Source organism: Accipiter gentilis, chromosome 15, assembly GCF_929443795.1.
Source record: "Accipiter gentilis chromosome 15, bAccGen1.1, whole genome shotgun sequence".
NCBI lineage: Eukaryota > Metazoa > Chordata > Aves > Accipitriformes > Accipitridae > Astur > Astur gentilis.
This window is the reverse complement of record NC_064894.1, coordinates 2,261,736-2,283,475: the sequence shown is the minus strand read 5'-3', so window position 1 is coordinate 2,283,475 and position 21,740 is coordinate 2,261,736. Positions and strand designations below refer to the sequence as shown.

Here is a 21,740-nt window from a genome sequence, read left to right as displayed (position 1 = left end):
CCGTTTGCGCTACTCTCCACTTGTCTATGCAGAAGGAGAGAACAGATGCCAATGCATTTCCATTTATCTTCCTCAAAAGAGACCTACCATAATCAGGGACTTAACTGTGGAAATAGATCTGAACTAGAAAACATAAGAAAAGCAAAATATCAGAATTAGGTCAGGAAGGTTGCACATAGTGCTGTTACCTTATCAACACTTCAAAGAAAATGTGAAAAATTAAAAGAACTTTGAAAAGGATTTATATTTTGGCCAGTCCTGACTGTATTGCTCACTGGTGCCACAGCACACTCTAAGCAGCACTCAGCAGCTGCTGCTAGCAGATAGCTTTTTAGTTCTCTGAGTTACCTGAACTCTCCCTGGTGTCTGCATGTGTCTCCCCCTTTTCATCCAGATACCTTGAAGTCTCATGGAAAATGCACAGCATATTTACAGGCAGGAAAAAAATCCTAATAGGAGCCATGCTGTCATAAGTTTGTGGGTGGAAGAGAACCTTGATGCTGCTATGGGCTCCTCCAGCGAAGGCCTTTTATATCTAGTAGATGCACAAAATATGGGTTTTGAGAGCTGACTGTCTTGGTTCCTGTGATTGTATGAGAGGGTATGTATGTGTGCTGCAGATAAGAGACCAAATATTTTCCTCAGTGCAAAGAATTCAGAGGAATTTCAGCATTCGTTTTGGTTTTATCTTCTTCTGTGAGGTTCACAGAAAGCCCAGCATGCTTTGTATACTGCTGACCTGTTCTAAGTATGCAACATATGATTTGCTTCTGTATTCCTGTGGCTGGAAATAGCTTTTCCTGTTACAGATCAAAGCAACCCCTATTGTAGATAACAGATCTACATTTCACTATACTTCCTACCTTCGCTCTTATTTATTTCTTTCCTTCTCATCTGTATTTTGCCTCATTAAATATTCTTCAATGACTTGGTCATTCTCCTCCTTTGTATTAGATGGAGAAAGAGAAATATCCAGTATCATAGTACCAACAACTTTCTGTAGAACATAGGCTGAACTCTACTCTTACGCATAACTGTCTGTAAATTAGCGTTGGCCTGATTTTTATATGCAGATACTTTGCCATTCTTTTTCAAAGGAGACAGTGAGTGAAATGAAAGAAAATGATTGACACAACTGAACAAAAATTGCCTGAATATAGTAATTTTGTATAATGGAAAAAAGCTCCAGGATTATGCATATCCTCAGTAGGAAAGCTTTCTATTTTCCTGATTGTCATGCTTCCAACATTGCCTGTCAAAATGGACTGTCTCGTAACCAAGAAAGCAGAAAAATTCATGACACACGAGATGTCTATCAGTATCCCTGTGTACTCAGTAAGTGCACTCTGGCCAGTGGGGTCAGCATGTAGACTGTGACAATCCCATAGTCCTTTTTCATTACAAATATGTCTCTATGATTTGAACACGTCAGCACGTTTGTCTTTTTTTTTTTTTTTTCTTAATTTAAACTTTCAGGTGAAACATGTTCTTTTCACATGAATGAGTGTCTAGACAGACCCTGTTGGAATGGAGGAACCTGTGAAGAGGACATAAATGGCTTCAAATGCAATTGCCCCCTTGGTAAGTATTTATAGTTTTTATACAATTGCTAGTTTGGAACAGTGTGTGAGTTCTACTTTTGTTACTTGGGTGCTATAAAGTCCTGTATGGTGAAAGCATTTTGCTTACATTTTGAAAGGTACAGAGCTAGTCATTTAGACTAAAATAAAATAAAAAAAAATTCTCAGTGAGTGCCCATGACAATTTGTCTGTGACTAACTTTTATAAATAATAGAATACTTAGATTAAAAAGTACTTGTAGTACTGGAACATACTGGTAAAGAAATACTACAGAACTGGACATTTCCAATTATTTAGTGTCTGTTTGTATAAGCACCTTACAGCAACACATTCCTTCAAAAAAGTGTAGGGTTTAGGCAGCAAAACATGTTGAAACAGAGCAAACATCCAAAATCCCAGCCCTTGGAATCCTGTTCTGCTGGCCACATTACTCACGCCTAAAAGAACTGAACACTGTTCTGAAGTATGTATGACCTCAATCTGGTTGCCCGAGGAACTTTGTGCCATCCAAAGTGCCCTTAAGTATCCAAGATACTGCATGGTGATAGAAGATATGGTATAGGATATAAGGGACATTTAAGATGGATCAGGCCACGTGGCAACTGAACTAAGCACACAGTGTAAAAAGACCCGGCAAAATAAAGGGAGAACAAAATACAATGCTGAAGGTTCTGCTTTGCTAATTATATACACACTGCATAATTTGAGATTTTGCATGTTGCTGCATGTTGACTAAGAAAACATAGAAAAGGGTGGGTTAGAAATTCCTGACCTTAGAAATCTTTTGACCAGGATGAGTAGTTTCTCTCCATTTTTTATAACCATTGTGGTCAAAGGAGGCTGGGGTAGGGATTTAGCAACTAAGTTCATTCATAAATATGGATAAGAAATTACTGATAAATTCTAAACAGGTATTTGTTCTTGACATGTGCATTTATAATCTCATTGTTACTATGGAAAATAAGATCAGAAGAACTAATTTTATAGTCATAATCTAATAAGGTTTACAGTACTGGGGTGTTAAGAGCAACTGATAGTGATCAGTAAAACCTGGAAATGTCGAAGTACTGAAACACAAGTCTCCAACCATCCCTCTCAAGCAAAGCAACTGATTTTAAGAGGACTTTAACGTACTTAATATCAAGAGATCCTTAAATGCCTTAAGGGTCATATCCTGCTGAGTTGGGAACTGAAGACAATACTGAGTTACATCTTCAAAGGTAAGACGATGCTTTCATGTTTGTTGCTTCATTTGGACAAATGTAGGCATGTGTTCAAAGTGTTTTACTGAATAAGGGCCGTGGCTAAACATTAACACAAGCATTGTCTCCTTTGGTCTTCTGAGGTGGAGATTCTCACACTGAATGCACTGCTCTGCTATCCCATGTTTAACTCTCGTTGGTGTTTGCTAACACCCTTACATAGGGTGGATTTTAGACAGAAGCATCCTGCACCTTCTTCCACAGATCTGAAAGGAGATCTCTTTCACACAGCAGCATGTGTGTCAGTGGTAGGAAATAAAATCATTGTGACGTTGTCTTAGTAGGTCATTTGTGCTGCTTTCTTTAAAGAAAAGTCAGTCACTCTGTAGACAGGCCTCATCCAATTAAGTTTTATTATCATTCTCGGTGTGCGTGTGCATGTATGGTTTGAGTGTCTGTAACTATTCATTCCTTCGTGTTGTGCCTCTGAGGTTAATCCAGGTATTCATCTGGAGCAATGAGATTTACGTAATAGACACATATATACATATACACTGGAAACTGAGTTTCATTCTATTGACTCTACTAAAATGCTGTGCATAGCAGTGGTTCTTCATCATCATCAGTCAAAGGATCAAGTAACAAACAGTGAACCAGAGGTTATCTGTAGAAACGACCAGTTCTTTTTGAAAAGAGTTAAGACTTTCTGTATTGCTATTTGCAGCTACGTTATTGATATAATGGCAAGCTGAAATAGAGAGGGGGAAATTTGTGTAGTGATGTGCATATCTAACAATAAGTGGAAAAGAAGAGAATTTTAATCTAAATGTGAAACAGATTCCCTTTGTGCCCTTGGGTAAACTAATTAATATCCCAGTTCATATTCTCTAGGTGAAGGTGTAGATAAACAAATGTAACCATCTCACAAAGATATTGCAGTGATTAAATAGATAATGTCTGTAAATTGCCTGAAAACAAAAGTCGCTACATTACTGGATATTTTTAAGGCTAGCTTGGTTCTAACAAAAGCAGCGCTTCAAAAGATAAGACAGGTAACTCGAGCTAATCCTTGAGTGAAAAGTGACAATTTATGCCTCCATACTTTCACTGACAATCAGTATCATACTGGATTTCTGAAAAAAAAAATAGGTTTTGCTTATCAGAGGATCTGTAGTTGCTGGCTTGTAGTAAATAACAGTAAATAAATAAATAATAATAAAAAATTTAATAAATCATATGTATTCAATAACAAAATACAAAGGAGCACAGATAATTTGGATATGCCCTAATGATCAAGCTCTTGTAAATTAAAATACTTGTATCTGCAACTGTCAGTCTGACTAGACCACCAATAATATGGTTTTTGCCTGTTTTTCTTTGGAGTACATTTTTATTCATTAGGTAGGTGGCTCTTATCTTTCCACTTTTCTGCTTTGCCTGTTGTTGTCTGAAACAGTCTCTGGCTGCATCTTATTTTTAGGTGCATGGTGATTTCTTTCCAAATTAGGCCTTTCAATACTATCGAATATGCTACAAATAATGAACATAAAGAGCTTTCCTCTCTATGCATTGGAGGTTCTATTTTTATTTGAATTATTGTTTTACGAGGAATTTTAACTCTATTTTACTAGATACAGCTTAAGATACCTTTGCTGGACAAGAAATATGTCAGTAGCACCTCTGCCATGTCAAAAGTGAGGAGCACTACTTTTTAACTTTGACTAAAAAATTTCAAGGCAATCATAGTTAGGAGTTATATACATTAAAATTTAATGAGGTTTTGCCTTCAAATTATGCCATAACAGTAATGCCATTTATTTGGGGATATGAGAGCATAAATTATCTTGACGTACAATTTAGAAAAAAAAGGATTAATTCCCTTTTAGTTTTCCCTTCAGAAACTCTTGATGCTAAAGTAAAATAAATCTGGAAGGACTCCTGAAGAGTTTTGTATTAGCAGTGGGTGAAGATAGCTTAATGAATGATCTTGGCATGGCTTAATAGTGAAGAGATGCTGCATAAATAGTAAAACTGTATGTTTTGAAAGGAAAGAGTGGTTTGTATCTTCTTTTTTTATCTTATACAGTTTCTTTATGCAAAGTGGGTGAAATAGTAGGAATTTTTATTATTAAGATATATTTTCTGAAAAGTTCACATGGTTACACATGATGCATAGAGTTGAATCTGGAAATGCATAACTGCCCCAATGAAAATGTGAACATGACGGGTGAAAGGCTGGATTCTTCACTGTGCTGTGTGGTGTAGACATTTGGTTGAATCTGAAGAAAGCAAGCTAATTAGGCTGATTAACAAGCAAGGTTCATTAACCCGACAAGAAAGCTATGCTAATATTTACACTGCTTCTGTAACTGAAGTAAGCTCTTTCAGATATTGTGTCTTTATAAAGTACTATATTTAAGAAGTGCAGAGCTACTAACACATTGCTGTTGGTTGGAGTTAAGAGAATTCCACTGTCAGAGAAGATTTATAGAGTGATCAAAGTGCTTTTGCTTGGGACTTGTGGTCTTCCATTTTTATTTTATTTAAAGAAGAGTTTGAAGTGGGAAATGCACGTGGAATGAACACTGGGACCTCTGCTTTACCAGGGCAATCCTCCAACAGACCAACCTCCGGTCTGCCATGTCTATGTCTGCATGGACTTTCCAAGACAGCCTCTATTTTTAGAAATTGTCGTAAATGCAGGTGTGAAGACCTCAGTATTTTCTCCACTGGAAATTCCAAAGCTGTTAGGTGTTTTCTATCACCAGTAGTCACTGTGTTAATAGAAACCAAGGCACATTAACATTGCACACTTCTGTAATTAGTACTTACAAAATACTGAACACATACAGTTGGATACAGCCAAAATGAGAACGTTCTTACAATACCGATGTTCTTCAATGTATTAAGTATGTTTATATTACGTTTCAAAAGACAAAAGTATTTGAGTTTAGCACAGCACCTGCACTTTTCCCTAAGAGCGCAGATTTGGGGTTTTTGATTCATTTTCAGAAAAATTTTAAAAATTGCTTTAAAAACAGATGCATTAAAGTTTTTACCAAGCCTGTGAAATATTTTTTCCTATTTTTGAATCATTTATGATGCTGCTATCTCATTTTTAATTACTCTATAGAATATTAGTGAAAAAACTTAATTACATCAGTCATAAAAATAAGAGATCTTGATGCCACGCAAAATTGAAAGCATTTTCTTCCTTTCTTTCATTACTAAATAAATCATAAATCAATAGGAAACTTCAATAGGAACCTTCCAAAATAAAACCTAATTACTGGAATGTTTGTGCTATATATGATCATTAAAACAACAGTGAATAATGTCAGAATAATTTTTATTTATCTACAACAAAATAATGATTTTTTTTAATAGCCTTAGAATAGTAAGATACACATCACAAAAATTTGAATATAGCTGTGGAAAAAAATTTATCAAATAAAAATATTTAAGTAAATAAGTTACATTGATGGATTAAGGCATTACAGTAACGATTAACTTAAAATTGTTAAAATAAGCTTCTTACTTTTAGAGATACAATTCTGCCGTGTTTATGGCAAAAATTTCCTGTTACTGAAATTTTAAGTTTTCATTATTTTTATGGAGTTTTTACTTTAGTGATTCACATTTCATTCTCATAAGTGCAGAAGACATTCTCTAAAATATGAGTAGCTGTGTCTTCTCTACCTAAATGCCAGGAAACTAGATTACCTCTGAAAACTTTGCTATTGTTAGCTGAACCTCAGTATTAATCCTTCAGATGGCTGAAAACATTAGCCTAACTTGGATTCATTGATGCACTAAAAAGTTCTACAGTCACAACAGTAACACAAATACCAACGTACTACCTTCATTCTTAAGCAGTTCATACAATACATCTTCTGTCAAATCGTGTTTTAACCTTCATGCAAAAATACAAAATCATATTTATCTCCAATCCTTTAAAAAAAATAAATTGAAATTAGGTGACCTCATAAGTCTGTGCATGTGAACATAAACTAATAAAGTGTGATGAACAACCTTAGTGATACTTTTTAGCTATTTATGATGCCAAAAAACAAGTATTAGTAATTTGAATTTTTTAGTAAGGAATGTATAGTGTTGTACTGTGTGAAATCCATTCATTGTTTTCCACTGAGCATCCTATAAACAGGTTCAATATATTCTTAGAATAAGCAACTTGGGGGGATATAAGGACAGTTTTAAAAGTGAAGAAAAGACACTTCAAAAATTTGGATGCTTTTTTGACTATATATGTCTGTATTTCTCTATCTTTAGAGTACATTTAGGGCTGTAATAAACCAAAATTTTTTTTAAATATCATGGCATAGACATTCCTAGCCAAAGACATTCAATAATTTGTAATGAATATTTACATATCTTTAAAGCAGGATGTAGCTGGAATAAATATACAATGACCACAGACTGCTGAAATATTTAAATATAGTGGGTAAGAATTCAATACTGAGTAATAGAGAAGCAAATAAAAACTTGAAAAGAACTCTTACTTCTGGAAAACTTTAGATTTGGGAAGAGTATGCTGGATTCCTTTTTCATCCACGTATCCAGTGTCAAAAATGCAACTGACTTGGTAGGGTTAAACATGCAGCAAACTCTTTTTTAATTCCAGAAAACCCACACTTAAAAAACTAAGAGAACACCAGTAAGGAAATTCTTAACCTATAAAAGCTAAAAGGAAGGATGGCCTGAGGGCTAAAGCAATGAACTTTGATTTAGGAAATCTGCTGTAAGTTCTACATTGCTCCAGAGTGAATTTTTACACAGTATATTTAATATCTCTAGTCAAAGAATTGGTTCTGCTAATATGAACTGCAGAACGATGCTGAGGTTTCTGATCACTGGCTTCTACTCATCCAAATTGGAATTCTAGCCTTCACCTGGATCCTTGCTGCCAGTTCAGGCATGCCTTCTCTCTAAACAGCTACCCAGATCTACGCCAAATGCTTCTGTATCCTACACAGTCACTTAAAATTACCAAAAAGTGACCTGTTTTAGTTTTCAAACTCACAAATACAGTTCCTCCATCCTTGAGAAGCATGATTGCTCTTCCTTGTTAAGAAATCAGAAGAACTATATGTATTTAGCAAATCTATAATATATATACATATATAACTTGTATGTGCTAATTTTATGGAAATACACCTTATGCTTTATTAGTTACTGTCAATTAGTTCATTGTCTTAGCATGTTGTCAATTTTAACACAAACCCAACTATTTTCATATGACAAATCTTCTTTCAGCAGCTTTAAAAACAATTCATTAAAATTCTCTATGGTAAAGCTGAGATATTTCTTAGAAATTATTCCAGTATTCTATCCTGCTGTTGATAAGATATTGTCACTAAAGAGGATGAAATGAGGTCATTTGATCATACAGATCATTAATTCACATAAATATATCTCAGCATTGCTGGAAACCTGACATAACTAGAGTCTTAACTTTTAAAAATACATAACTAGAGAAAACTCCTGCCTTTTAATCGTTTGGGTTTGGCTGTAACCAGATTTAAATTTTTTTTGTGGGTTTCTTTTTTATTTCCCTGTACAATAGTCTAATTTTGTATCACAACATAAGAGCCTCATCCATCAAAAGTATAGGTTACTTTATGTAATGGACTCTTGTGGGACTCTGCTTTTGTGATAGAGTACAATTTTTTTTCATCTGAAGATAAGAAATAGGACAAAGAGTAACATAAAGTGGATAAAATGGAATCAGACGATGTCTTTAGATATGGTATGACATCTTTACATAGTTTCTTTTCTCTCTGTGTAGAAGAAATGCATGGCTTTCAGGTGAACACCATAACCATCTTTTGAAAGTGTTTAAGAGGGAAGTAATTTTATAATAATACAGCTCGAGTGACTGGTTACTGCTAGTATGGCTTTTGGTATATTCTGATGATCTTATACAAGAGATTTTACAAGTATTATATTTGAACTTCAGCATTTTAGATAATAGTATTTCCATTTAGCTGATGAACAGTATTGGTTGATTACGGTGTATGATTATCAACAATGAATTTCTTCAAGGGAATTTTTTTTATAATGTTAGGACTGCATCGTTTTACAGGACTTTCTTTTCAGGGACGTAGAATAAACCATGTGAACACCATCTGTCTATCTATATACATTTGTCTATATATGTATACCTTTCTAAAAGGCATCTGTTTCTCTACCTAAACCTTTCTAAGAGAGTAGTTTCTGGAAAAGTGATCTCTGCCTCTCATTTTATGTATGGAACATTGTGAACAGACTGGACGACATTGGCACCGTGTGACCGGCATCTCCAGGCACGAGTTTCTTGTGCACAGGCAAATTTCCAGCCTTCATGGAGGAAGGGTCATGACTTTGGAACTTCTCATTAGACACACACTGAAAAAGCTAAAACAAAAAATTGAGGCACACCAAATTCACTAATCGTGTGTTAGGTATCTAGGATGGAGTGGTTTAGAGGATTTGGTTTGGCAAAGTGTATTGGGTGTCCATAGCAAGCTGGTGGCGGTGAGGGGCCGCAGAGACGGCCTCTGTGAGGAGGGTCCGCGCCGGACACAGCCGGTTCCAGCCGGCTCCAACCCGCCCACCGCCGGGCCAAGGTGGTGGTGCCTCGGGGAAAACCTATTTAAGAAAGGGCAAAATGCTATTTGGAAGTGCGTGAGAGAGAGCAGTGCAGAAAAAATATGTGAGCCCCAGCCCTGCAGCCCCCCAGGTCGGTGCAGCAGGAGGGCAGGAGGTGCTCCAGGCGCCGGAGCAGAGATTCCCCTGCAGCCCGTGGGGATGAAGACCACGGTGAGGCAGGCTGTCCCCCTGCAGCCCAGGGAGGTCCTCGGGGGAGCCGATCTCCACCTGCAGCCCGGGGAGAGAGGACCCCACGCCGGAGCAGGGGGATGCCCAAAGGAGATTATGACCCCATGGGAAGCCCGCGCTGGAGCAGGCTCCTGGCAGGACCTGGGGCCTGTGGCAAGGAAGCCCGTGCAGGAGCAGCCTTTTCCTGAAGGACTGCAGCCCTGGAGAGGACCTGTGCCGGAGCAGGTTTATCCTGAAGGCCTGCAGCCTGTGGAAAAGACCCACACTGGCACAGGGAAGAAAGTGGGAGAGGGAAGGAGCAGCAGAGAGGAGCTGTTATGGACTATCTGCAACCCCGGTTCCCCATTCCCCTGCACCGTTTGGTGGGAGGAGGTAGAGGAGTCAGGAATAAAAGCGTGAAGTTGAGACTGGGAAAAGGGGCGGGGAGCTGTAGGTGAAAGATGTTTTAGCTTTTGTCTCTGTTTCTCACCATCCTACTCTATTTTTAACTGGCAATAAATTAAATTCATTTTCTCCAAGTTGAGTCTGTTTTGCCCATGATGCTCACCAGTAAGTCATCTCCACGTCTTTATCTCAACCCACAAGATTTTTTGTCTTCTTTTCTCTCTCTGTCCTGTCGAGGAGAGAGTGAGAAAGCAGCTGGGTGGGGGTCTGGCAGCCATCCGAGGTGAACCCACCACACACCCACAAGCACCAGTCTTGGGGATCAGCAGATTTAATAAAAAGAGAATTAAAATAAGAACCTTCAGTATTTTAACCTCCTCAAGTATGTCTTGCACCTAAGGACAAAGGTTGTAGCAAGAAAGTGCTAAAATATTTAAATCCAGGTTAGCAAGTGATACAACTAACATGAGGAATTCCGTTTCAGATTCTTGAAATATGGTGAAAGCACCATAACAATAAGCCCTATAAGCAGGGTGGAAAGGCCCTAGATAAACCTGCCACACAGTACTTTGCCAGAGGCAAGTGCTGTGCCTATGGCAAATATGCCTGGAAGATGGCACTGGAAAAGCAAGGAATTCCAAGGAGTCTGAAATCTGTGTTCCAACACAGCAAGAAGTCTTGCATTGTTAAATAATACCTTCTGGAAAGATGCTTTCCGTCAACTCTATAGGAAGAAATTCCTGCTTCTTTCACTGAAGCAGAGAAAACCTCCAGCCAGAAATGAAAGTACTGAGGAAAACAGGATAGGCACCAGCAGAATGTCTCTTTCCATCACTCACTGTCCCCATGTGATCTTTTTCATCAGAAACATAAGGACTGATCAGTATTGATTAATCTGTATTCTGAATTCAGTGTAATAAAAGTGTGACATAATGCCATCTTCATCAAGAGAAGGAATGGCAGAGGGAATTTCAGTGATGATATATATGCGGCTAGTATATGATATTTGATGTAATATGTGATATTGGAGCTAACATGGCTCAATACAGAGTGACTGTAATTCTTCACATCGTCTGTCAAGAAAAGTGAAGGGCACACAACTGACGAGGAAGCCCTAAAGGACAGTATTTGAACCTATATTGTACTCCAAGATTTGTTAAGATTAATGTGTCCACAAAGCATTTTAGCTCTCAGTGAATTTTTAGCAGGAAAAAATGTCGGTAGAGAGTGTTAGATCTGCTCTTGTTCCAAAAAATAACATGCACACTTTCAAAACCCTTGGATTCATTGCCTGTATATTTTACTGCCTTGTAGCTTCATTGTACATTCTCCTCCTTTTATGTGGCTCAGTCTTCAGATTTTTTTTTTATTTGTCCCTCATGTTTTTTGTCATTTTGACAATTTATATTCCTCATTGAGATGCTATTAATTTTTTTTTGCTTTTAAGTTTGTTTTATATTCATTGCTTCAGGTTGTTTTCTGAAGTTGTGTCACTTGTTGCCCTTTCCATTCTTCTCCCGTGGTATTTAACACTTCTTTTGTTTGATGATAATTAATATTTAGAAACTCTTATTTGTTGCAGCTGTGCTCATACAGACTAATTAAACTTCTGTTTCTTGCAGGCAGGCTAGTTAGCAAACTTTTTTTTTTCTTTGTCACCTGAGTATTTGTGTTCCTTTTCTGATTAACATGGTACTTATTTTGTTTACTTGTTTTCATTTTAAAGCTTTTTTTTTTTTTTTTTACTTTTATAGATGAGCTCTGTTAGCTGATCTTTTCAGTTCACATGTTACATTCATATAGAATAAATAATTGAAGCCTTTCAAGTTTGGGGGGACTGTTTATACATGTTTTCTTCTTCATTTAGTTCGCTCTAGGTAACATTGTCTAGAATGCCATGATAGCCTTTTATGGAGAGAGTGACTAACTCTTATTCACCTTTCTGTTTTAATCTTTCAGCTAGATGAGTGTAGGAGTGAGACGGAAGTTTTCAGTTTTGTATGTTTCAGTATAGATGAATATGCCATTATTCATTGCCTTGCGTCTGAAAAGTTCTTAACGTAGCATCTTGTTTTGAGAAAAATAAAATCACGAATGACTTGAGGAAGATTAATTTATTAAAATAACATAATGACTAAGCAGCAGCTAAATAAAATTGTAGCAACAAAAAGATTTCTAACCTGGCTGTTTCCATGACAACCTCTCTTCTCAGAGTTTCAAAAACCATTTCTGCATTACTCTCATGCTAGTCATCACTTTCATTGTATGTTATTTCAATGCATAGATATTTCTATTTTATCCATATAAAAAAGTCAGGTGAAATACATGATAGAAGGTTTTTCTTTATTTGTATTATAATAGTGTCTGCGATGCCTGATTTATATTAGGAACAATTATACAATGTGCTTTATGTATGTGTTTTCATTTTACAGTAGCATAAGCATTAATCTGAGACAGAAAGTTCAATAGGTTTTGTTTGATTGGTTTGTTTTTAAGTGCAATCATCGTTATTGTGAACAAAACAGGAAATCATTGGATGTATTAAGTATGGCTTTCCCTATTTTGTAGTTGTAGAAGGATACAGGTGGGATGGGTATTTTGCTAGAGGTACCAGTCCCTTGTACCAGAGCTTAAACTAAGAGAGCTTAGATTTAGAAAACTAAGTTTTAGACAGCTGAAGGTAAATGAGATGAGATGAATCCCAGCTGAAGTCATTTTCTCTAGGACTAGAGACACTGCAGTAAAAGTGGACAGAGGTCTCCTTAGCCTTATTCTGATGCCTTTCTTCCATCATTACAACTGAATTTTGGGGATGGTTTTTTTTGATTCACACAGATTTCTTCTCTGTTATTCTCATTATACGTTTAAGGTTCCAAAAAGGGTTCATCTACTTTAATAAAGCACAGTTTTTTGCTTTAATCCACTGACTGGATCTGAAAAGGACAAGTGGAAAATGTGTATGTATTATAACTAAATGTGAATGATCAAAGAAATAATATGAGGGAAGTTATGTGCAGCAGGATGATAAGGGCAGAATTGCAGTCCCTATACAACAGTGAAAATAAGCTGTAATAAGGCACCATTAAAAAGTTCAATAAAATGAAACCTCACAAAAGCTACCACACAGTTTTATTAAGTTCAATACAGTTGGCAGTCCTTTTTAAAGAATAACTCGGGACTGAAATAGTAAAGCTACTGCCCAAATTGTTGAAGTACACTAACAATATTTGAGGCAAACTGCACACTATCTGCATATGTTATGCCTCCCACAATTGAAAATAAAAATTCAAACAAATTAATAGCATGGTTTTGCTGCAGCCAAGTTACAGTCTAGGCTGCCCACATTATTCATCAGTTGTTGCATCCAGCCTTAATAGGCAGCCCTCAAAGTCAGGTACTCAGGCCAAACGCAACCACAGAGGCCTTAGACCAGATTTACACAGTTCGCTTTAATGACAATAAAACAACGCTGATGTAATTAGCAATAAAATAGAGGCTATTGGTGATCAATTTGGCACAGCTGTTTCTTAAGAAAAGAGCACCTGCACAGCTCACTGGGGTTTACTACACCATTATGTACCCAGACTAGGGCAGCTCTACCCATGCTACCAGTTATGCTCAACTTTTATGATTATCTACATGATTATATTGGGATCCCTACAAGGTTAATTGATTTTTCCACAAAAGATTTCAACTTTTCTTTAATTTGAAAAAGATCTTCTTCTTTCAGGATGTGAAATTTAAGGCAATAGCTGTATAATCTGATACAAGGGTTTTAACTAAATGAGATTTTAATGTCTTTCCCTTTTGTACTTTTTCCTCGTAATTTTACATTTTGCAAATTATTTGTGAATAATAAAGAGGTGACTGAGCATACACCTCTGCCACAAACATCTCTGTATTTACCTAAATTCTTTAAGTGTCTAGGGGGGAAAAAATCCTGCCTGTTAACTTCAGTGGTTGTTGTATGTATAAAGTTGCAGGTCTGAAGCAAACCAGTTCCAGTTAGGTGACTAATGTAAACAGGCTGAAAATCTGTTTTGTTTTAATATTAAGGATTGTTACTTAATATTTCACTTTCCTTTTCTTTCAGACATGAAACACAATATATATGAAAACATGATTTTAACAGGTTTTTCTGTTCAGTAAGCCAAAATGATGTAGGGTCTTATGCATTCACATATAATTCCAGCTGACAACAATGAAACTGGGTCACATTGGTTCTCTGGCCTTTAGATTCAGAAGCAATTTGTTTTCTCTTTTAATTTTCTTTATTGATCCAATACAACCCTTCTTTTGGGGACTGGATAGAGAGGAGCTTGTACTGGTTCAGTGGCTGCGTATGGAAGACCAAATGGGGGTGTCTGTTGTTACAATACTTGAAAGAATATGACATCTGTAATGGGCAATATTTAACACATTTCTAAAAAGTCTAGCATAGTGGCAAATCTCCCTCTGTTTTTCAGTGGTTTTCAAAATCTATTGTGGCTTTTTCCTAGTAAATGAGTTATAATTGATGAGTTACATTTATTACTATGTCTTTGAGATTAAAAAAAAAAAAAAAATTAAGGATGGGCTAGCTCAGGCAAATTGGGCCTTAAGGAATGCTTTGAAATTCATAGCTTTTCTTTAATCTCAAGCCTTTATATGCCTGAATTTTCTTCTTCAAAATTTACGTGAGATTTTGTCCAAATCTTCCTGAATTCAGATCAGATTTAACATAGCATCTCTCTCACTTCCTCATCCTTTCTCACAAGTTTTCATAATGTATCAAATCCAGTCCAACATTACTTTAACTAACTTAAATTTAATTTAACTTTTTTGTTGTTTTATTTTGTTTTGTTTTGTTTTACATCTCTTGTTATACTAAAAGTCACCTTCTCAGCCAGTTCTTTTATACAGTCCTGGAATACAGCTCACTAGGGATAGAAATGCAAAAAACTACTAAAAATATGTGCTTTTCCTAGCTAGGTTAATTCTAGGAGTAGCAATCCCCTCAGTAATGTCCACAGTGTCAATATGAACGTTTCAAATGAAGTTGCCACAAAAAAATATTGTAGCAGCACGTGATGATAATCATGTTCATTCAGCTAATAGACATGTACATTAGTGATGGCTTCTTCTATTGTTTTGGGTTTTGTTTTATTTTCTCCTAATGGTCATTACCAACAGCTGCTTTCTAGGATATACAGTCACAGTACACCAAAAAAAAAAAAAAAAAAAAGGCGCATAAATTAATCTAAAACCCTTTATCTACCATGAATAAAAGGACATTTGGGATTTGGGGGGGGGGGGCGAGGGGGAGGGGCTTTCATTGGCCATTTACAATCTGTGAATTTCATCTTGAGAGTTTAATTCTTTATTACTGAAGTCACCCAGGAACTGAAGGTGTCTGCCTGAAAGTAAAATTCTTTTCTGATCTCTTTAATTAGATAGTACATTCATAGGTAGTGCCAGGATTTATTTATCTTGGTGAAACATGGAAGTCTAAACTGTCCTTGCTGTAATTGGCACATTATTTGGGGAAGGTATTATTTATAAAATCTTTAATGCTTGTCCTTGTTGTATATTATATCTTTTAGAATTCCCCATTAGTGGAGGCTTAACTCTTCAAAATACATCAGTTTTTCTCATTCTTATGCTTATGTTATGCTTTATTTCATTCCAAGAGATTTTCAATTCCTTCTTCAGAAACATCCTAATCGTTTGCCATTGCATACTCAGTTATCTTAGTCTGCCACATGCATTAGTCAGCTGTTAGCAAAAGCAGTTCTTGTATTTCAGAAATTCTTCTTTGTGGAAGAAGGCATGCTTAGATTTCATAAGCAATTTCCTTTGGCTCATATATAGCCCAATCAAAAAATAAATCTCAAACAAAAGACTTGCTTATTCCTTCCTCCCTCTTTTCCACTTGGTCAAAACTTTTACAATACAATATCTACACTCTTAGCTACTGTAGTCAAAGGATTAAAGATGTGACTTGATGAGGACTGAGGCAGAAGTTTAATCCTTCATGCTGTAACTGCCACCAAAAAATTAGTCATCCAGCTCTTTTGAGCTAGTCCTGCAATTTCTAGCTCTACACGAAGCATGAGAAGAAAGACACTTGCTAGCAACTGGTTTGACTTTTTTACCTGGGGTAGACAAAGATTCAGGAGTCCAATCTATATATTCACAACACACCTTAAAATCTTATCTTGTCAATGGAAAGAAATTAAAACTTTTAGGACTCATTTCACATAACGTTTTAAACGTTTACCAAGTGATGATTCACAATCCAGAAATGCCTTTAGTTTTTTCACCACTGATGTAATATTTATTAGGAAGATTAGATCAGCTGTATGATGCAATCTGCACTGTAAATATTTATGGTTAGTAACACAAATCCCATTCTTGGTTGTTAATTATCCAAATTTTGGTCTTTTCTCTCACATCTCTGAGTTAGCAGTCTTTTTTTTAAGAACAGGTGTTGGAAAGGTATATTTATGGAGTATCTTTCTCTCCCCCCCCCCCCCCCCCCCCTTTTTGCTTGGAATTAAACAACATATGTAAGATAGAGAAGCATTGGACAGATAACATCCTGTATCACTGAGAGCTGAAAGACTGATAGCAGGATTTGCATATTTGGATATTATAACATCCTTATCATAGACTGTAATTTTTTGACATTTAAGATGACACACCTAATTTTAGCCACATGAAGGCCAAAATCCCTCATTAAATCTCTGCTGTGTTAGAAGAGGAGATCTAATGGTAAAGCTTTTCAGTCAATAGAAGCATCAGAACTCAACTTTCACTTTTCTGGAATATATCAAAATAGCACTTTTAGACTTGTGATTTTTTGGAATTTGAAATTAGTGAATTTAATGGGCTTTTTCCATGCATGCATGCAAAAAGCATCTTACATAAAGTTTGCTTCATAAAGAACATCATCACATAAAGTTTATCTTACAAAGATGTCAGGATAATCATAATAAAATATTTAAATGTTTATTTTTTAGCCTTGATTTTCTAATTTTAATTATCTGACAAATTTTTCAGAAAGATAAAAATTTTCAGCAAGTTAAACCCAACAGATTTGTATACATTCTAGCATACGAAATACTTTATTGCTTTGAAAGGAGAAATTAATAGCCAAGACTTTCAAGAAATAATGAGACTTGACATTTCATAAAAAGCTTTATTAGAATTTAGAGGGAAAAAAATAGAATAATCTTACATTTCAGGATGATTTATACTTAATACAGAAGATAGGCTATCAGGACATGTTGAATGCACTAGCTATCTTGTTGCCTTTTATAGACGCAGCTGGTTTTCAGGACATCTGAATGAATATCAGCAAAAAGTGCCAATGCCTATAATGTTGCTGTCATTTATGAAAGTGTATTGATCAGATGATCACAGTTGCTAGCTGTGCATGTGATGAATCAAATAATTATTTATTCTAATGAAATCCACAGAAATCATTAGTTATACTAAATGTCTTCCAATTATTCATTTTCTATGGAAGAATTAATGTATTTCAAATCATCAAAAGACCAGTCATTACCACCCAAACTTGATTACTCAGTGAAATGCACATGAGATGCCTCCAGAAGAACAATCCTAAAAGCAGTGGAAGGAATATTATGAGTGAGTTAATTAGGTTTCTTGAGGAAGTACCTGCTGTCATGTAGAAACTGGTATTTAGACTTTTTTATTCTTTACATCTAAAATACCATGTGGTTTAGCTGATTTTCAAATTAATATGACAAGTCAGAAAGGTCTTAGCAGCTTTTCACTTCTATACTCTGAGGCACTTGAAGCCTATTTAAAAGTCTGCTTTTCTCAAAGTATTGCTCCAAATGAATAGCCCAGAAAATAATTAAGATTATCACTATTCTGCAATATGTGTTTCCCTCCTCCTTCCTGCTCCCCCAAAATACAACCAGCCCTAGTAATATTAGAAGGAGGTTGCTTGGCCACAAAAGACCAAGTAACACAATAGTGCTCCTAAGTGTTGGGATTTTTTTTGTATAGTAGGTAGCTGGGTTTATTGCAATATATATTTACATGGGAAAAAAATAGAATAACAGTGTTCAACAACTGGGTGTAGCTACAGAAGTGGGATCTTATTAGAAGGACTCCAGAAAGCCAAGGTAAAATCTTGACTCTGCTGAAACAATATGTACTTTGTTGGTTGTTTACAGCGAATCGTGTATTTTCCAAGGTGAGTATAGCTTTGAAAAAGAGCATACTTTATGAACTGCTAGCTTTGGAAGCACTGAAAAATATCAGAATGCTAAAATGTTGCCTCGGCTGTCAAACTGCATGCAGTTTCTGTGTATTTCTTTTTCTGGGGGAAAAAAAACATTTTAATAGAAAAAAATTGGTTTGGAAGAAAAATGCCTTTTAGCCAAAACTAAAACAAACAAAAAAGTGGTGTTGCCATGGTGCTTCATTTTCTTTCTTTCATAACCTACAATCTCTGATTGTATTTCCATGAAAAATCATGGTCTTCATGTTTTGGGAAATATGTATTGCATCTTCTGAGTCTGCATCTTGGAAGCTGAAGTCAAGCTTTTTCAGCAATATTTAGGCTGTTTTGATGAAATGATTGAAAGTTAGAAATTAAGTGCTACCCCTGAGAAAATGATGGAAGTAAACGTTCACCATGCCTCATCAAAAAGTGAGCACTTGTCTGGAGAAACAGTACAGAACAATTGAGAAGAGAGGTCTGGGAGAAGTGGAGAGCGTGAATATTCCCTGTACAGCCTGGGGTGCGGAGCTGCCTGCAGTGATGTTACGTGAGCTCTCTGGAGAGCAGAGAGCCGGACCAGAGAACGCGTACAAGAGCGTGCAGCCGTCAGCAGGTAGATGATGTGGTGTAGCTGGTGCAGGTAGATGTGGTGTAGCTGGTGCAAGCTAACGCTGGAAACACATTCAGCTGGAAAAGGTACTAGAGCCAGGGAACCAACACAGTGACTTTCCTCCTTAGTAACAAACAAGAGCAGAAACAGAATATTCTGACAATCTTTGGCAACAAGTCAGGTGCACAGAGTTCTGGAACTACAGACAGTAGCAGTTTGTCAAATGCATTGTTTTAGCAGCCACCTATGGGTGCGATAGCTTCGTTAGAGTTTTTGTCTCCATCAGTCTGACACATCTAATTGGATCCCTTTTACTGAGGTCCTTTTCCTCCCTCTCTGCCAGTAATCTTCTCTTTAATTTAAATGTTTAAACTAATTTTTTTTTCTAATTGGGAAGTTATTGCCAAGAATAACACCCAAAATTCCTTATTTAGGACATCTCTAGACACATGCAATATCTTGTGTCACATAACTAGCTCTACACGTCTCTCAAGTTGCTGCCACTCTATTTTCTTCATTATTATTTTTTAAATTTTTACCTTTTAAAAAATATCAAAGTAATAATAACAACTGAGGGCAAAATATTTTTATAAATAAATATAAGGCTATGAGCCAGATAACGTTGCTGTACTAGGGTTTCTCTGCGTTAAGGGGAATGTAACAGGCTCAGTGGATGAGTATACCAACTAGATGCAGCTCAGAAGTTTCCGTGTATTAACAGGAAAGATCAACTCACCTTATAACGTTTAAAATCAGTTGAATTCTGTATTGTTTGCAGCTTGCAGACAGAACTGTTTCTATTTCTGTAGCCTCGTTGCCCTAGAACACCCTCTCTCATTTCCTTGGAAGGTTCTGTCTTGTCATTCAGTTTTACTGGTAAATATAGTGGAGGTTGTTTCTTTTTGCCTAAATGGCAGACAGAAGAGCCTGACTATAAAAGCTTTATTGTCATTCAAGGGATTGTTCCTCATACCTATATCAATTCCGCATACTTCCTTTTAATAAGTATAGCCAATAAACATAACAAACATATTTATAATGAGTTATAATATAGGTGCATGCTCTCTGCATAAATAAAATGCCTGAAAATAGAAAAACCATGAAACTCCCCCAAAATTCTAATTTTTATGGGTTTTAGTTGTGTGTTTTGGTGCTTACCCTTATTAAGACCAGTTTAAAATAAATGTATTTCCATTCTGCTTTATGGTGTCCTGCACATTTACTGATGAATCAAGCTGTTAACTAGCCATGATGAAAAAGCTAAAATAACTTAGTGCTCCAGCATTTCCTTACAACTGGGTGCTACATACATTTTTTGAAAGGACATTTCATGTATTCTTAATGTTAAGGTCATTCATCAAAATGGATTTTATGCTATTACTGAATTTTGTTCTTTTAGTTGAATTTCAATGATTATTTAATCACAGTGTATAATTACCAGCCTGTTTAGTAGTCCACCACTCATGAAGGATATTAATATTCACAGAATTCAACCGTTATTTGAAAATATGGAAAGTTACCTCAAGATTTGGTTGCCTGGCATGCGGGTAGGGACTGTAGATCAATACGCTGACCCTTAATTATTATGTAAGATACCTTTATTTGAACACAATGAATTATATTTCAATGAAATTAAAGATATAAGGACATATGCATCAGAAAAAAGTGCTGAATTCCCAAGGAAGATGCAGGCTTGGACATGGAGTGATATAGGAAGGTACTAAAATGCTATGCAAAACATGACATGACATTGCTTTAATAACTGCTTTATAACTAAGTGAATCCTCTTTGCTCTTTTTGTTTAAATTTTTAAGTTTACAGTAACTGGAATTACCATTAAATTACTACCAAATTGTGATCGTAGTGTTCAGCCATATTTGGAAAGGAAAGTTAAAGCCTTGCTTTCTGCCTCAAAAATGAATGTTAATATCACAAGGCAAGAAACTTCTGTAGAGCCCCAATATGAGTCTCAGAAGTATGAGAGAAATTGAGATACAGGATAGGGCTAAATTATTTCCCCACTACAGTGAGAGTGGAGAGCTGTAATTTAGAGTTTAAAAAAAAAAAAAAAAAAAAAAAAAAAGTCATACTGTTTGTATGATTATATGGTGTTTTGAAAGAATCCTTTAGGCCACTTCCAACACTTTTATTATATTTGTAGTCCACACAAACTGAGAACCACAGCCTTTCACCTTGCTGGAAGCATCACTGCTGTTTGTAGACAGACTGACTACTGGGCAGTATGGTTTTGCATTCTTATGTGGCAGATTCATTAGCAAAAGCTGACACAGATTTAGCAAAGGTAAATTGGGTTTAGCAAACCTGATTGCTTTCAATGATGAAACAGTTTGCTCACTGGTTGAGGGGAGAGCTGTGGATGTTACCTACCGCGATTTCAGTAAAGCTTTTGACACAGTCTCCCACAACATCCTTGTTGACAAGCTGGTTTAGAAATGGGCTTGGACGGATGGACCACAATTGGTGGAAAATATCTTATGCTACTGAGCTCAAAGAATGGTTGGTAATGGCTTGAAGTGAAACTGGAAGCTGAACTTGAGTCAGTGGTATGAACCTCAGCAGCAGGAAGGGCTAACAACTTCTTGAGCTGCAACGTCTAGCGTATAGTGAGCAGATCAAGGGAGGTGGTTACTCAGCTCTACTTGGCACTTTTTAGGCAACACTTGGAATACTGAGTCCAATTATGTTCCTCCCAGCTGAAGAGAGATGCAGGAAGGTTGGAGAGTGTCCCGTCCCACAGAGGGTCCCAAAATGATCAGAGGGTTGGAGAACTGGAATTATGAAGAAAGGTTGAAGGAATTGGGTCCATTCGCCTTAGAGAAGAGACATCTCAAGGGGGATCTAGTCACAATTTTCCAACACCTGAAAG

General features: G+C 36.3%; 1 protein-coding gene across 1 annotated transcript in view; it reads left to right on the top strand.

Moving 5' to 3' along the window:
* The window catches only part of EYS (eyes shut homolog), a 940,845-nt gene that overhangs the window by 227,878 nt on the left and 691,227 nt on the right, over positions 1-21,740 (top strand). Inside the window, exon 12 of the mRNA XM_049818234.1 lies at positions 1,477-1,581. Coding sequence (XP_049674191.1) covers positions 1,477-1,581 — 105 coding nt within the window. The remainder of the gene's footprint in view (positions 1-1,476; positions 1,582-21,740) is intronic.